Genomic DNA, 18,726 nt, shown 5'->3' on the forward strand with positions numbered 1-18,726 from the left:
ATTTGTCTTTTTTCCCCTCTAGAAACATTATCCATTTCATTTAAATTGTCTAATTGTTGATATGCAGTTGTTGATAGCATTCCTTTTAATTTCTTTAGGGTAGGAAGTGATAGCCCTCTGTCATTCCTAATTTCTGGTCATTGGTGTTTTCTCCCTCTTTTCTTATTATGTTTAGCTCAGTGCTTTTCCAACAGGGGTGGTTTTTACCCTCCCGGCTTCCCTAACCCCTGCCCGGGGACATTTGGCAATGTTTGGAGATATTTTTGGTTGTCACATTGGAGGTGGGGTTGCTTCCTACTGGCATCAAGTGGATTGAGGCCAGGCATGTTGCTAAACATTCTCCAGTGCACAGGTCCGCCCTTCCCAGGAAAGAATGCTCACAAGAAAGAAGTCACCCAGCCTGTACTATCTCTGGTCTTCCATGAGTCTTCCTATAGTAGCATCTAGCCAGTCACAGATGTGTAGGTCTTATTCAGTCCCTGTAAGTCTGTTTTATTTCCAGGAATTCCTTGTTAGGTTTCTTGTAGGCTTCTAGTCTGTTGCTTGCAGCAGCCAGACCAGAACCTTGTACTCTCACTGCCATTGGCCTTTCTTATTTGCTTGCCAATGAGATTGCTACTTATCCTGACATATCTGCTGGGTTTGGATTTTTCACTTTCTGCTTCAAATCAAGTGAATTCCCTTTTGCAGTGAAGGTGCTTCTTCCATAACCTGCCCCACCCCAACAAATCCATGGCCCCAACCAAGCTTCATTAGTGTGAGGGGAGGGGAATGGGATTAGCCCAAAGTAACAAAGTCGAAAGACTCCCATTCTTCATTCCTGCAGTTCAGTAGTTTTTCATGAATAAATGCCTCTCGATTTGTTGTTGATTTCCAGAGCCCTGAAATGGTTATTTGACAATTTAGTCCCATTTTTGGGGAACCCTCTCACTTCCCAAAATAGAAGTTGAAAATCTATATTAAATATATATGTCATTTGCTATAAAAGTTGTTCTGCCTATAGTTAGTATTAGAATTGATAGGTGTATGTCTAAGAGACTTAAATCTTTGGGCTATCCATGTGCTAGTTTGTCCCTGAATCTCAACAGAGTTGCAACACTTACTCTCCAGTTCATTGGACTAACCCAGGACAACTAACAAGGAGATGATGATAGACAACGACCATCCCAAGAAACAGAGAGAGTCAACAACTGCAAGCAAAATAGTCCAATCCATTTGCTCCATGGGATCTAGACCCCCTCTTAATTAGATGTGGAGTGGGCATCACCATCCCAGAAGCCTCAGGATTGGGGAATGAACGAAGGACTAGAGTAGACTTACTAGTATTCTGCTAATACTATAGACAGATTGAGAGTCTAGCAGTGGCCGAACTTATATCATTGATGTGGAGACAGTGGCCACTGGAGTTTCTGCGGGGAGGGAGAAGGTAAAACATGTAATATGGTGGCATTTTCGGGACTTGGGAATTGTCCTAAATGACATTGCAGTGACAGAGACCATTATATATCTTGCCATAACTTACAAAATTGTGCGGGAGAGAGTGTAAACTGCAGTATAAACTATAAACCATGCTTAGTGGCAGTGCTCCAAAATCTGTTCGTCAGTTGTAACAAATATGCCACACTAAGGAAGGGTGTTGTTAATGTGGTAAAATGTGGGAAGGATGGGGAGCAGGGCATATGAAAATCTCCTGTATTTTTAATGAAACATTTATGTAATCTAAGTATCTTTTTTAAAACAACAAAACAAGTATATAAAAAAAATGTTCTGAAGACTAAGCAAAAGTTTCTAAACAAATTAGCCATCCCTTAGAAAGTTTTAAGTTTTGAAACTGCCTTACAAATTCTCCTTATAATAGTGTACTTTTAATATCTAATACTGGTGAATACATGAGGCAGCAGTACTTTTACACACTGTTGATGCTGATGTTAATTGGAACAGCCTACTTGAAGGCTAGTTTGACTGTGTTTGTTAAAGTTAAAATGCAGATAGATCCTTTGACTCCACAGTTTTATTTCTTGGTGTCTTAGAGAAATATTCACACATGCAAAAGAAACTTGTACAATGATGTTCATAAGATCATTGTATAATATTAATATTTTGATAATAACTTAAGTGACTCAATAGGGGAAAATTAAATATGTTTGAGAAGCATCTGTAATTACTGACATGGAAGGAACTTAAAGATATAATGGAAAGCGAAAGAAAGTTTCCACACGTGCATTATGATTCATGATATAAAAATTAGCAAGACAACTATATGGAACTGTTTCCACATACATATTGATCAGTTTCTAAAGGTAAAGAAAATAATCTAGATGGCCTTATACCAAACTTGTAGTAATTTTTAGAAAAGGATCTGAAATTGCAGAAACATCAAGTAGGCAGTTTGCCTGTTTTCATTTTTTCCCATGCCAAGTACCTATTTGTTACTTATAGTTTAAATAAAAATAAAATGTAAAATAACAATGATCAATTTCCTGGAAATGTGAAAAGGAACTGGGGTGGGGGTGGGGCGTGGGGAGAAGTAAGCAAGTCTAAAGGCAAGTGTACTAGTCAGCCAAAGGGGTGCTGATGCAAGATACCAGAAATCAGTTGGATTTTATAAAGGATGTTTATTTGGGATAGAAGCTTACAGTTACCAGGCCACAAAGCATAAGTTACTTCCCTCACCAAAGTCTGTTTCCATGTGTTAGAGCAAGGTGGCTGCCGATGTCTGCCAAGAGTTCAGGCTTCCTGGGTTCCTCTCTTCCTGGGACTTGTTTCTCTCTAGACTCAGTTGCTCTGCTCCTATGTGTGCTTACTTCTCAGGGCTCCAGCATTAAAACTAAAACTCTCTTCTCTGTCACGTGGTTTTCTCTGTGAGTCCCCACCCCCTTCATCCAATCAAAGCCCTAATCATAATTTAATCATGCCCAGTTTACAAACATAATCCAGTATCTATTTTTGGAATTCATAAACAATGCCAAACTGCTATGGCAAGGAAACATGTTAGGGTTGGTTTTGTATTGGTTGTGGAGTAAAAATATCATAGCCTAAACAATGGTAGAAAGGAATACAGGTTTGAAGAGTATTTTGGAGGTATAGTGATAGGAAATGGAGAAGTCTAGGATGATGTCCAGGCTTAAGTCTTGGGAGCTGGATAGATTGTGTTGCTACTGGGCAGTAAAAGTGAGTACCAGAGAAGGAGCACATTTGGGCAGAAAATTATATGTAACCTTACATTGTTTGTGGGATGTCTTGGTGTGTTATGTGTGTGTGTTTGTGTGTGTGTGTATATATATATATATATCAGAATGTGGGTAAAGCTCAGTATTGAGTTTTGAAGAGCAGGATTTATGAGCCAGCTGTTTGGTAGATAAAGTTAATGGAAGTAGAATGAAAATTTCTTTTGGGGGAGGCATTGAGTAATAAAGTTGAGTTTTGTGCCCTGATACTATCTACATTTTAAATATGGCTAAAGAAAGAGGTTCTTAGGAAGATGATCAGGTACATTCACATTTATTTTTATGCCTTCCTGACGAATTTACGCTTCTATAATTATGGACTATCTGTCTTTATCTCTGGTAATTTTCTTTGTCTTGAAGTCTATTTTGTCTGATATTTGTATATCATTTCTAGCTTTCTTATGATCGCTGTTTGGATATCTTTTTTATATCCTTTTATTTTCTGTCAGTTTGTATCTTTGGATCTAAAGTATGTCTTCTGTAGACAGCATATAGTTGCATCATATTTTTAAAAAAATCTAGTTTGACAATCTCTACTTTTTGATTTGTTTAGTCTGTTAACATTTAATATAATCATTGATAGATTTAAGCCTACAGTTTTATCATTAGTTTTCTGTTTGTCTTTTCTATGTGTTATTCTTTGTTTCTTCTGACCCTACCTTGCTCTCTTATGGATTGTTTGAATATTTTTTAGAATTCCATTTTAACTTACCCATTGACTGTTACTTTCATGTCTTTGAATTTTAAAAAAGGCATTCCTCTGGGTATTATAATAAACATCCATAACTTTTTTAGTTTGGTTAGAATTCTTATAGCATTTCTGGTGATGCAGGTCTAATGTGGGAGAATTCTTTTAGGGTTTCTTTTTTTTTCTTTAATCAGACAATTAAAAAATTATTGAAGTATATCACATTTACATAAATATAATAAATGTGTAGTAATAGTTGTGAACGTACAAAACAAACATACATAACATCATACAGGGACATCATACCTCATCCTGCCAACAATACCTTGCATTTTTGTGAAACATTTTTAACTAATGATTTAAGAGCATCCTCAAAATATTACTACTAACCAAAGTATCTTAAATTTGGTGTATTTTTTCCCCAACCCACCCTATTAGTATTATTTTTATATCATTTCTACATGAACATATACAAACAATAAGTGTATGGTAAAAGTTATGAACTTAGAAAGCAAACATGCATAACATCATACAGCGGTCCCATACATCAGCTCACTACCAATACCTTGCATTGTTGTGAGACATTTGTTACAAATGATGAAAAGAATATCATCAAAATCTTACTAGTAACTGTAGTTCTCATCTTATATTTGGTGTATTTCCCCCCTAACTCACTCTATTATTATTTTTTTAAACAAATTTTTATGACAAGTTGTTAAACTTACAAAACAATCATGCACTTGTGCAGGATCCCATATAACACCCCTGTATCAACACACCACACTTTTATGGAACTTTTGTTACAGATTATGAGATAATATTATCAGGCTATTACCATGTCCATAGCGTACATTTGGCACACTTTTTCCTTACTCCGCCATTATCAACACAGTATATCTTTGGCTTAGGTGCATGAATATTACATTATCACTGCTAACCACAGTCCATAGATCACTCCGGTTGTATTTTTCCCACCACCCTGCAATAGTCATACATATCTGCTCTAGCTCAAAAGGACAAAGTCTTGCATCTGTACCATCAACCACAGTTCTCATCCACCTCTGAGTTTGCTGTGCTATTCAGTCTCTAGATTATTCTCTACCTTTCTTTCAATTGGCATTTACTTCCTTAGACTACTCTTTTTGGCCACATTCCAATTTATAAATTAGCTCTTACGGTAATGTGTTACCATCCACTCTGTACATTTCCACACTTTTACAATAAAGTTAATTAAAACTTCTACATACATTAAAGATCCGTGGTCCATCTCAGTCCTTCTCTTATCTCCTTTAAGAATCTACCACCTACCACCAGGTCTTGAAGGTATTTTCCTACATTTTCTTTTAGAAGCTTTGTGGTTCTTTTGTATTTTGGTTTTTGATCCATTTTGAGTTAATTTTTATGTAAGGTGTGAGCTAGGAGTCCTCTTTCCTTCTTTTGTCTGTGGATATCAAGTTCTCTTAGCACCATTTGTTGAATGGACTGTCTATCTGAGCTGGGTGGGTTTGACAGTCTTGTTAAATATCATTTGATTGTAGATTTGAGGGTCTGTTTCTTAACCATTAATTTAGTTCCGTTATTCTATGTGTCTGTCTTTATACCAGTACCTTGCTGTTTTTACCTCTGTAGGGAGGTAATATGATTTAAAGCCCGGAAGTAGAGTTTTCCAACCTCACTTTCCCTTTTTAAGATGTTGCTGGCTCTTTGGGACCCCTTACTCTTCCGAATAAATTTGATAATCATATTTTCCAGTTACTTAAAAAATGCTGGTGGAATTTTTATTGGGATTGCATTGAATCTGTATATCAATTTGGGTAGAATTGACATCTTAATGTCTTCTAATCCATGAGCATGGAATGTTCTCCCAATTATTTAGGTCTTTTTTGATTTATTTTAACAATGAGTTGTTTTTTGAGGCTAAGTGCTTTACATTCCTAAATATTTGATTCTTTTAGTTGCTATCCTGACTTCCTCCTCACATTGCACATAACGAGTACCTTTTAAAGTCTATATCATCTAAGTATAGGTACTCTGATTTTTTTTTTTTTTGTTACTGACTACATGGAATATCTTTTTCCAGCCTTTCACTTTCAATCCATTCATATCTGTGATGATTAGGTTAATGTATCAACTTGGCTAGGTAATTGTGCCCAGTTGTTTGGTCGAGCAAGTACTGGGCTAATTGTAATACAGTTATTTATGGACTTAAGGCACCATTGACTTTACTGCAGTGGTAAATCATCGATAGCTGATTACAGTTATATCAGCCAGGAAGATTGCCATCAGCAATGAGTGATGCTTTATCCATCTAGTTGAATGCCTTAAAAGGGGAAATGATTCCAGGATTGAGTGAGAATTTCCCAGCTTGTCTTTGGACAGCCAGCATCTCGCAGAACTTGTCAAGGATCTTCATTGGGCTTTCCTTGGAGCCCTGGTTGCAGCCTGCCTGTGGAACCTGGACTTGTGCCTTCCCACAGTCACATGTGAGAGACTCTGATAAAATCTCTTACAGATACCTCTTTTTGATTCTGTTTCCCTAGAGAACCCTGATTAATGTAGCTTGGTATCAGGAGTGGTTCTTGAGGAACAGTCTTAAACGTGAGATGTGCGAGGCGGTTCTGGGAGTTTTGCAATTGGCTTTCTACTCTGATTGGATTCAAGGATACTTAATGACTCCCTTTCCAGTAACGAAGAGGCTGTTAACAGTTCATGGTACGAGTTGGCAATCAAGATAAGCAAACTAACATCACTGGATTCCCCTACTTTCATGCTTATAAGAAACAAGGATCTGGATGAGAGCATTTTCAACATCTTAACAGAGTTTTGTGGACTTGAAGTATAGTGATGTTGGCTGGCTCTTCCTAGATACTGTTACAAAAGAAAGAGATGAGTTAAAGGCTTCAAATTTTAAACTTAAACACCACATGAATGATGTAAAAGTTTGTATGAGTGCTGTGAAAGAAAATCTTGTCTTCTGTAGCCATAGGCTTGAAATAACTGAGAACCAAACTCAGACAGTTATTGTACAAGTAGTGGAGTTAAAAAGGAAATGAAAATCTCAACCCCTCAGGGTTTCTGCAGTTAAAGTGAAGGCATTGATTGGAGAAGAGTGGGAACCCAGAGAATCCGGATGGAGGCATAGGAGATGATGATAATATTGGTGGGGATACTGGAACCATAAATTCTTCTGAGACTTTACCAGATGAGCCTGTAAGAGCCTGCCCTGTCTAGACCACCTTGTCATCCTTGTATCACCTAGCCTGCAGCCTGCCCCAGGAAATCTGGACCTCCTTCCAGCCCTGAGGCAGGTACCAGCTAAACTCCAGCATGCACTGCTGAGCCTCCAGTCTGCTCTGAGGAAACTGCCTTCCAACCCCTGTCAGAAGAGATGAATCCTGTCTTACCAGAAGAAAATGCTAGAGAATGCCCTGAGGTCAGTAACTTGCAAGGCATTTCTAATCATTCTCCTTACCCACCCCTACCACCTCTCTTCTCTTTGAGACCTACTACTAGACTAAAATCACAAGTCCTCAAAGGTGAAATACAGTGTGACTCATGAGGAAGTAAGTTATACTGTAAAAGAACTACATGAGCTTTCTGACTTATGTGGACAGAAATCAGGGGATTATGTGTGGGAATGGATACTAAGGGTACGGGATAATGGTGGAAAGAATATAAAGTTGGATCAGGCTGGATTTACTGATATAGGCCCACTAAGCAGAAATTCTGGATTCAACGCTGTAGCTCGAGAGAACGGTTAGAAAGGGCTCTAACAGTTAATTTGGGTGGCTGACTGAAACATGGACCAAAAGATGGCCTAGCATGTTTGAGGTTGAGATGTCTGTTTTACCCTAGTATACAGTAGAAGAGGGAATTCAAAGACTTAGGGAGATTGGAATGCTAGAATGGATTTAGCATTTGAGAGCTGCCCACCCACCCCAGGTATGTCCATAGGATGCACCTTTAACCAGGACTGTGGAATAAATTTGTAAGAGTTGTATTGCTCTTCTCTGTAGTCCAGATAGTACAGTAGGGAGGGCTGTGATGGAACTAATTCCATCAAATGTCAGTCTGGTAAAAGACAAGTATCAGTAGTTAATCACCAAAGACAAGGTGGGCGTGGCTTCCGTAGTGAAAGGCAGATTCCAAAAAGCAAAATAGTCTTGAGTCTCATAGAGGTATGGCCTTGGCTAATATGTTATGGGGTACCTATAAGTGAAATAGATGGGCAGTCTACTAAATTTCTTCTGGATCTGTATAAACAGAAGAGTTCTAGGTCGAGTAAACAAAATCCTAACTCACATTACAGGTGCAGAGAATTACGGCCCCTTAATCAATTCCCAGACTTGAGACAGTTTACAGACCTAGAGCCCCTTGAATGAGGAGGAGGCCACATACCCTTGGGGAATGATCCTGTTCAACTGCCACAAATTTATACTGTTAAATCTTCTTCCTATGTTTCCCCAAGGAGACCTGTGGCCTTTTACCAGAGTAAGTGTGCATTGGGGAAAAGAAAATGATCAGACATTTCGGGGATTATTAGACACTGGCTCAGAAGTGACATTAATTCCAGGAGACCCAAAACGTCACTGTGGTCCACCAGTCAAGAGTAAGGGCTTATGGAGGTCAGGTGATTAATGGAGTTTTAGCTCAGGTCTGTCTCACAATTGGTCCATTGGGTCCCTGGACCCATTTTGTGGTGATGGGCAGCATGGCCACGAAGGTAGGGATGGAGGTTATGCATGGGCACAGCTGCACTTCATAATAAAGTGGAAGTGGTATATATGAGATAGGGCTTGAGCAGGTCCTGAAGGCACAAATAAGTTACATGAGGAAGTAGCCCAAATGCCCATGGTCACCACCCCTGCCATGTTACCTTCTCTTTCTGAGCCCACAGCTTTGACCTCTTGAGGAGTCCCTTACAATCAGTTGACTGAGAATGAGAAAACTCAGGCCTGGGTTTATAGATGGTTCTGCATGATATGCAGGTACCACCAGAAGGGGGACAGCTGCAACACTGCAGCCCCTTTCTGGGGCATCCCTGAAGGATAGTGGCAAGGGCAAATCCTCCCAGAGGGCAGAATTTCGAGCAGTGCATGTGGTTGTTCATTTTTCTTGGAAGAAGAAATGGCCAGAAGTGTGTTTTTACATTGATTCATGGGTTCTTGCCTGTGGTTTGGCTGGATTTTCAGGGACTTGGAGTGAACATGATTGGAAAATTGGTGACAAAGAGGCTTGGGGAAGAGGTATGTGGATAGACCTCTGAGTGAGCAAAAAAATGAAAATATTAGTATCCCACATGAATGCTCACCAGAGGGTGACTTCAGCAGAGGAAGATTTTAATAATCAAGTCAATAAGATGACCCTCTCTGTGGTTAATGCTCAGCCTCCTTCCCCAGTGACTCCTGTCATTGTCCAATGGACTCATGAACAAAGTGGCCATGAAGGTAGGGATGGAGGTTATGCATGGGCTCAGCAACATGGACTTCCCTTCACCAAGGCTGACTTTGGCTACAGCCACTGCTGAGTGCCCAGTCTGCCAACAACAGAGACCCACACTCAGCCCCTGTTATGTCACTATTCCTCGAGGTGATCAGCCTGCTACCTGGTGGCAGGTTGACTACATTAGATGACTTCCACCACGGAAGGTGGCAGTGATTTGATTTAACTGGAATAGACATATACTCTAGATATAGGTTTGCATTTCCTGCCCTCTGTGCTTCTTCCAGAATTACCATCCATGGACTTACTGAATGTCTTATCTGCTGCCATGGCATTCTACACAGCATTCCTTCCAGTCAAGGAACCCATTTCACAGCAAATGATGTGTGGGAAGGGGTACATGCCCATGGAATTCAGTAGTCTTACCATGTTCCCCATCACCCTGAAGCAGCTGGGTTGATAGAATGGTGGAATGACCTTTTGAAGATCAGTTACCAACTAGTTGGCAATGACTGGGGCTTTGTTCTCCAGGAGGCTGTGTATTCTCTAAATCAGCTAAATCACTCTATGGTACTGATTCTCCCATAACCAGGATCCATGGGTCTAGGAATCAAGGGGTGGAAATGGGAGTGACATCACTCACTATTAACCCCTAATTACCCACTAGGAAAATTTTTGCTTCCTGTCCCTGCAACCTCAAACTCTGCTGGTCTACAGGTTTTAGTCCCAAAAGGAGAAGTGCTGCCACCAGGGTACGCAACAATGATTCCATTGAACTGGAAGTTAAGACTGCCATCTAGCCACTTTGGGCTCCTCTTACCTCTGAATCAACAGACAAAGAAGGGAATTACTGTACTGGCTGGGACACCTGATCCTGACTATCAAGAGGAAACAGGACTGTGCACCTATATATGGGAGTAAGGAAGAGTTTGCCTGGAATACAGGAGATCCTCTAGGGCATCTCCTAGTACAGCCATGTCCTACAATTAAAGTCAATGGAAAATTGCAACAATCCAATCCAAGCAGGACTAACAATGGCCCAGGAATTCAATCTTCAGGAATGCAAGTTTGGGTCACCCCACCAGGCAAAGAACCACAGCCAGCTAAAGTGCTTGCCTGAGGGTAACGGAAACATGGAATGGGTAGTGGAATAAGGTAGTGATAAATATGACTTCGACTGTGTGACCAGTTACAGAGACGGGGTTTGTAGTGGTCATGAATCTTTCTTCCTTGTTTCATTTTGATTATGATTGTATATGTAAACAAAATGAATTTGTCATCTTTTCTGTCCTCTTCCCTTATCATATAACAAGTTGTATCAGTTTCATATCATAATATTTGAGGATGTCAAGTTTAAGAGTAAATATTACCCAAGAACTTGCACCCTGTTCTGTAGGGAATTAATGCATTTTTGGTTGTATGTGGGAGAGGTGAACATCATAGGTGGATATATATATATATATAAATATATATTTGCATGCCTGTTATTGTTTTTACTTAGAGACTAAGTGTGGTTTAAGGTAATGATTGCTGAGTTGACAAGGGGTGGACTGTGATGGTTAGGCTAATGTGTCAAGTTGGCCAGGTAATTGTGCCTGGTTGTTTGGTCAAGCAAGCACTGGGCTAATTGTAATATAACGGCATTTATGGACTTTAGTCACCATTGATTTCACTGCAGTGGTGAATCATAGATAATGATTATAGTTACATCAGTCAAGGAGTTGCCATCAGCAATGAGTGATGCCTCATCCAATCATTTGAATGCCTTAAAAGGGGAAGTGATTCCAGCGTTGAGTGAGAATTTCCCAGCTTGTCTTTGGACAGCCAGCATCTCCCAGACCTCCTTAAGGACCTTCACTGGGCTTTCCTTGGAGCCCTGGTTGCAGCCTGCCTGCAGAACCTGGACTTGTGCATCCCCAGGGTCACGGGAGAGACTGATAAAATCTCTTACTATTGACAGATATACCTTGTTGATTCTGTTTCCCTAGAGAACCCTGACTAATATAGTATCCTTGGGTCTAAGGTGTGTCTCTTATTGATAGCATATAGGTAGCTCATATTTTCTTACCCATTCCAGCAGCCTGTGTCTTTTGATTGGAGAGTTTAATTCATTAACATTCAACGTTATTATTGTAAAGGCAGTTCTTATTTCACCCATTCTGACCTTTGGGTTTTATCTGTCATATTTTATTTTCACCACTCTTTTAAGACTTTTAGTTACTTTCACTGATATAATCTTCATTTCTAGACTTTTCTTGTAAGCCTATCCTGTCCTTTCTTTTCAGACTGTAGCACATTGTTAAGTATTTCCTGCAAAGCTTGTCTCTTTGTTAAAAACTCAGTTTCTGTTTATCTGTGAATATTCTAAATTCACCCTCATTTTTGAAAGACAGTCTCGCTGGATATAAGATTCCTGCCTAGAAGTTTTTCTCTTGCAGTATCTTAAATATATCATACAACTATCTTCTTGTCTTCATGGTTTCTGATGAGAAATTGGCACTTAATCTTATTGGGTATCCCTTATATGTTATGTGTTGCTTTTCTCTTGCTGCTCTGAGAATTCTTTTTTTTGTCTTTGGTATTTGCTATTCTGATTAGTATGTGTCTCAGAGTTGTTCTGTTCAGATTTATTCTGATGGGAGTACATTGTGCTTCTTGGACATGGATAGCCGTGTCCTTCAAAATAGTTGAGAAATTTTCTACCATTATTTCTTCAAATATTGCTTCTCCCCCTTTTCCCTTCTCTTCTCCATCTGGGACACCCATGACATGGATGTTTGCATAAATTTTGCTATCATTTAGTTCCCTAAGACCTTGTTCAATTCTTTACATTCTTTTCTTCTTCAGTTCTTTTGTTGTGTTTACCTTTGGAGGCCATTTCTTTAGGCATACCAATCCTTTCTTCTGCCTCCTTAAATCTATTATATGATTCCAATGTACTTTTAATTTCATTTATTGTACCTTTCATTTCCATAAGATCTGCTATTTTTCTGGGTATAGTTTCAAATTCTTTGTGCTTGTCCAATGTTGTTTTAATATCCTTAATCTCTTTAGCCATTTCATTGAATTTATTAAGGAGATTTGTTTTAAGATCTATGATTAGTTGTCTCAACTCCTTTATGTCATCTGAAGGCTTATCTTGTTCCTTTAACTGGACCATATCTTCCCGTTTCGTGGTGTGGGCTGTAATTTTTTGTTTGGCATCTGGCTTACTAGATGTATTCTGGGTGCAGTTTCTGTCTTTAGTTTAGGGGTTTATTGGCCATTCTGCCTTGCTGGTTGTGTAGTAGGAGCTGAGGATGTAGTTGTTCCTTTAAGCTGTGGAGGCTCAAGCTGCCCGCATTACCGAAGGAACAGGTGAAGCTTTTCCAACTTTGGTCTTTGTCACAGATAAGGACGAAACCACAGCCATGTGGAATAATGCAAGTCGTGCAGGCCTAAACTCTAGTTGGCTTGGAGAGACTGATGAAGCTTCATGCCCCTTCCTTCACTGCCTGGGCAGGAATGGAGCTGCAGGTGTGGGGAGCAGTCAACACTACGTGGGTCCAAAATGACTGCTATTGTCCCCGTAGACTTCTGACTGTTCAGTCTGTGCCAGTCAGATGTCCGTGCAGTTACCCAGAGGGGTTGGTGCAGGGCCTGTCAATCTTCCTGCTAGAGGAGGGGCTGAAGCCTAGGGTAGGGCCGTAGGCAAGTCTGGGTGAAAGAAGCTGGTCTGGGTGAAAGAAGCTGTCAGTGTGATTTTCAGTCAGCCCTGCTTCTTTTGCTGCCAGAAGAGTCAAAATGGCGGCTTCTGACACCTTTCCAACTTGTACTGGTTTCAAACTTTATCTTTTCTTAGGGTTATATTTCATCCAGCTGAATTTACTAATCAGTAGCTGAAGTCAGTGGCCATTTGTCTCTTCCTCCCGTTTTTTGGATATGGAGCTTCCAACTCCAGCTACAGAACAGCTCCCGATGCGGTTTGCGCTGCCTGAGTAGAATGATCATCAACCTCTGAGGTGTACCTGTATTTTCCTAGAGAGGGTGGCGCAGATCTCCCCAGCTTCCTCCCTGCTGGGAGTGGGGCTTGGGCTTAGGCTAGAGCTGCAATCCCATCTGGATGGAAAGAAGCTGGTCCCCACCAGCACTGTGATTTTCAGTCTGCCCTCTTTCCCCTCATGTTGGAGGTGGAATTAAGATGGCAGCTATTGGCCTCTTTCTGATTTGGACAGGTTCAAACTTCAGCGGTTTTTAGGATTATACTTTAGCCCGCCAAATTTACTAGTTGGTACCTGAAGTTGGTGCCCAACTGTTTCTTCCTCCCTTGTTTTTGCCAGTTCCAGCCACGGAATAGCTCCCGAGGTGGCTTATGCCTCCAATAGAGGATGGGCACCGGTCTCCATGGTGTGGAGCGCTCTACTTATGACTCCTCTCTGCAGAAGGGCAGTCTCCTCTTTGTATTCCTTCAAGGATGTTGCAGGATGCTCTTCTGGTCTCATGGAGCTCTCAAACAAGTGTTTTAGGTAGCTGTTTTAGGTAGGTTGATTACTAATAGCCCTGAAGCACGAGATGACTCTAGGAGCGCCTTATTCTGCCTCCATCTTGCTGGTTGTCCCTGACAGTTTATTTTTGAAAGACATTTTTTCTAGATTAAAAATTCTGGGCTGACAGCTTTAGTCTTTTAGTACTTTAATCTTCTGGCATTCATAATTTTAATGAGAAGCCTGTTGTCAGTTGATTTTCTCCTGAATGTAAAGTGTTATTTTCTTCTGACTGATTTCATGATTTTCTCTTTGGTTTTCAACAGTTTGATGAAATGTAGTTTTCTTTGTATTTACAGTACATAGAATTTGCTGAACTTCTTTAATCTGTAAATTTGTGGCTTTCAAGTTTTGGAAATTTTGGACTGAAGTTTTTTTCTGCCTTATTTCTCCTTCTCTCCTTCATGGACTACATTTAATCCATATTAGACGTTTGATATTTTTTCAGAGGTTCCTGAGGCTTTGTTCATATTTTCAATTTTATTTATTTTATTCAGATTGGTAATTAATTTTGTTCTTTTTTCAAGATCATTGGTTCTTTACTCATCTGCTTTTTCCTCATAAGACTGTGGTTATTTCATATTTTGTATTTCTCTATTATAAAATGTCAGTTTTTTATATGTTCTTTTTCTCTGTTGAGATTTCCTTGATGTCATTGACTATAATTATATTAGATGCTTTAAATTCCTAGTCTGCTGGTTTAAACATTAGGATTATTGAAAGTGTTGAAGAAATAATACAGAGATGTAATAACTGGAATGGACTATATTAAAAAAAAAGCTAAGGTGGGAAGCAGTGGTCAACAGTGTTAAGTACCATAGGGATGTTACATAAAGTGAAGGTCTTTTTGATTTGCTATTTAAAAAATATTGATAATATAAAGAACACTTTAAGGTAGTGGAATTACAAGCCAGATTGCTGTACGTTGTAATGTGGCTGGCAAATAGAATAATGAAAGGGTGTGTAGACTATTTGTTTATAGAGTTTCACTAAGAAAGAAAGAAGAGAGAAATAGAGGAGGAGGCAAGGTTAAGGTTTGTTAAATATGTGAAAAGACAAAAAAATGCATTTCTAGATTGACAGGGAACATTCAGTAGAGGGCAGATCTTTAAGCTATAGTTTCATGAGGAGATAGGAGGGATGGGATTCAGAACATAGAAAACAGGACACTCCCCTCCACCTCCAACTGGGGAAAGGAATGTTACCAAGAATTTTGATAACGTGTATGGATGGAATTTGTTCTTTTTTTTTTTTTTTAATACATTTTAAAAATTAAAGTTAATAGATTACACAGAATGTTACGTTAAAAAACATGAGGTTCCCATATAACCCACTCCCCACCCTCCACTCTCATCACTTTTGTAAGTTGTATTTTTTTGAAGATACATGCATCACAAAAAATGTTACATTAAAAAACATAAGATGTTCCCTTATACCCCCCACCTCCCTCCCCACTCCTCCCACACCAGCAACCTCCCCCCCCCCGTCGTTGTGGCACACTCATTGTACTTGGCAAACACATTTTGGAGCTCTGCTGCACCACATGGATTACCCTGTAGTTCACACTCTCCCCCAGTACATTCAGTGAGTTATGGCAGGATATATAATGTCCAGCATCTGACCCTGCAGTATCATTTAGGACAACTCCAAGTCCCGAAAATGCCCCCACATCACATCTCTTCTTCCCTGCCTTCAGCAACTTCCATGGCCATTGTCTCCACAACAATGATACAATTTCTACCATTGCTGGAGTCGCAGTGTTTCTATAGTAGAATGTCAGTAAGTCCACTCTAATCCATATTTTATTCCTCCATTCTGTGGACCCTGGGATGGTGATGTCCATTCCACCTCTATATCAAGAGGGGGTTTAGATTCCGCCTGGATGATGGGTGCAATTCTTCTGCTTGCAGTTGTAGGCACTCTTCATTCCCTGGTGTGGTGGTTGACTATCTACACCTCCCTGTTAGCTGACCTTGGGAAGTCAAATGAATCAGAAAGTAGGAGTAGAATTTGGTCTTTATTTGTAAGATTTGTAAGATTTTATCTGATACTTTGCCTGAATTCAGTGAGGAAAAATATAGGTGCTGCTAGTTGGGAACAGAAGTCCAGAGATTAAGAGGAAGAATTGAGGACTGGTACAAATTTGGGAATAGCTATTGAGAGCAGTTGGCAAGGGATGTGATCTAAAGTATGTGAAAGGATTAATAACAGTTTTGTATCCCAAATTAGGTTGAAATTGGTGAATTTTATTAGAAGAAGGAATTCTTGTGATGTTTTTACTCTGCTGTAGGAGTAGAGAATGCAGATTCTAGGATTCACTTTCGTGGTGGGATGGTTAAGAGGGGCCTTGAAATCCAAACTAGGTGTGGAGGGGACTGATATTGTTGGAAAACAGTGCTACAGTTGATGAACTGGAAGTTTCAATGAAAGTGACATGGAAGTTTCTACTTTCAAAGCTTATAAAGTTCCTGTAAATTAAACAAGGTTCTTAATCTGGACCTGAGATGATACATGATAGTATGGGTCTGTTGTTTTAGTAATATGTATGATATCTCATCTCTAGCATATTTATTTTATAGGTAGTTTTTATATGTTGTTAGAAATAACATTATACTGTAATATAACCTCTCTAATATATTTGTCCCTCTCTTAAGAACTCTTAATTTAGGGTAATTTAATTTTCAGATAGTTGTCAGACTAATAATTTTTAAAATTTCAACTAATTCTGAGATTTTGTGACCTGTATCATACCGCTCAACCTTCATGTTCTTCTTAAATTGTATGTATGTAATTTGCAAGTGCCGAAACTATACCATATAAAATTTCTTAGTCATTCACAATGGAATTTGAACAGAATTTGCTTAGCCTGGCATTTTTTCCCCATCTGTGTTATTTTTCTATTATCAGGACCTCAGTGCCCATTGTTCCTCTCTCAAACTCATTGATTATCCCAATCTTGAATGAGTTTGTTACTAGTCCTTTAAATTTTATTGTACAATTATATACTTCATTAAGAATGGATTTTAATTATTGTGATATTTCAATCTGACATTTTTGTTCTAAGGTTTTTTTTGTTTGGATTCTGTTTGTAAATCTCAAAGTATGAAATGAATGGCATTGTCTCATATTAAAAGAATTTCTGGCACTAGCTTTCAGATAGGGGCACTGAGTCTGGAGAAATGCTTGGGTCTGGTCTCTTTTTCTTACTTGCTTGATGACTTTGTTCAGGTTTCTTTTCTTTTTCTAAACTTAAATTTTTGATCTATGAAAAGAGTTATTTTATTTCCCAGATAGTTAAAGAAGCATAAATGATGTAATATGGTTACAGTACATGGAACTGTAAATGTTAGTTCCTTCGTAAATGTTACCTATGCTCTGCTTTTCTTCCCTTGATAATATTAAAGGAGAATTGTAGAGAAGCTCTAGGAACTTTCAAAAAATAGAAATAATTTATACTTTTTTTTTTTATAAAAAGGATCATTTGGGTAATCTGGTCTCCAGATTCTTGCAGACGTAACTCTTCCCTAGTTTTTATTTTTGTGTGATTCATTGTTTTAAAATATTATCAATATAATCAGAATATTTGAAATGTTCTAGGTTTCTGCTTTCACTAATTTTGATGAAATATTTTTTAGTTCTAGTCATAAAGATGTAAAAAGAGGCCTGCCATTTTTACCCCTACCATAACTCGAGTTGTGCACTTGTACTGTGTTACTGATTTTAAGATTTTGGATGGACTGATAGGGTCTTTCCTAGTCCATGGTAAGAGCTGTGATAAAATACAAAGAAAGGTCTTGTTAACTGAAATCTGAAAGTCTCCATAAGTAGAATTAGCAACATCAAAGGTAGGAAAATCTAGGAAGCAATTTCGAATTTTTGCTGGATGGGAGGAGAGTTACCAATCCTGTTTTAGCAATGTGACAATAAAATAATGCCTAGTTTTTTAAAAATTCCATGCTTTAGAAAATATCTTTTATTCCTATTTTTCAGAAAAAACAAGGAGAGAAATGACAGCCAAAGGTTCTACAGGAATGGAAGTTCTGCTCTCAACATTAGAGGTAAATCACTCACAGGTTTCAATTATATAACTCGTAATACTAAGCAATGGTGAAAATAATATATTAGTGTAAAATTTTAATCTTAGAGGTAAAGCCAACAAATGAAAGCTTGTTTTATGTTTTAAATTGTCATTGTCATTTAGAGTAGTGGTATAAATATTAGATGAACATGTAAGTATAATTCTCTATGATTATAATGACAACCATAAATTTTAATCTTAATCCATTTTAATTGGTAATAGAAAATAAACTTTACTGGGCATAAGTATTTAGTGATTGACATTTGAACTTTTCATTTATTGTATTGATAGCTAATACTACATTTGTGATTTGTTTTATTTACCTATATTGGTTGAGTATCTATATTATACTGTACAAGTTTTGAGTGGACTAACTATAGATTCATTCGAAATCAGGTTTATATATTTCAGTCTGCAATGTTAGGAATAGGGAATGAGTTCATGTTCTTCTCAGCATCAACAAGATTTTCCTATAAATTGATCTTTTTAAAGCAATCTCAATAAAAATACCAACAGTTTTGGTTCTAAAACCAAATGGGAATAAAAAGAATAGAAAGAGAATTTCTGAAAAAATGAGAGAAATGAGAAAGGACTAGTCCTACCAAATATCAAAGCATATGATAAAGCTTCAATAATTAAAATAGTTTCAAAATCGTGCATGAGTAGACAGACATCAGTGTAACAGAACAGAAAGTCCAAACATAAATTAAAATGTTTATGAGAATTTTTTACTGTTTGATAAAGGTGGTGTTTCAGATCAGTGGGAAA

At 38.5% G+C, this 18,726-nt stretch overlaps 1 protein-coding gene across 6 annotated transcripts in view; it reads left to right on the forward strand.

The window, feature by feature from the left end:
- The window catches only part of AGTPBP1 (ATP/GTP binding carboxypeptidase 1), a 255,124-nt gene that overhangs the window by 60,953 nt on the left and 175,445 nt on the right, over nt 1–18,726 (forward strand). For 4 of the 6 annotated variants that reach the window (XM_071216649.1, XM_071216650.1, XM_058301576.2 and 1 more), the window contains one exon: nt 17,871–17,938. In XM_071216649.1, the coding sequence (XP_071072750.1) occupies nt 17,871–17,938 (68 nt within the window). Of the gene's footprint in view, nt 1–7,174; nt 7,349–17,870; nt 17,939–18,726 lie in introns of those variants that run through there. The other 2 variants (XM_058301583.2, XM_071216651.1) reach the window with 1 other exon arrangement.

Source organism: Dasypus novemcinctus, chromosome 8 (genome assembly GCF_030445035.2).
Source record: "Dasypus novemcinctus isolate mDasNov1 chromosome 8, mDasNov1.1.hap2, whole genome shotgun sequence".
In the NCBI taxonomy this organism is placed as follows: domain Eukaryota; kingdom Metazoa; phylum Chordata; class Mammalia; order Cingulata; family Dasypodidae; genus Dasypus; species Dasypus novemcinctus.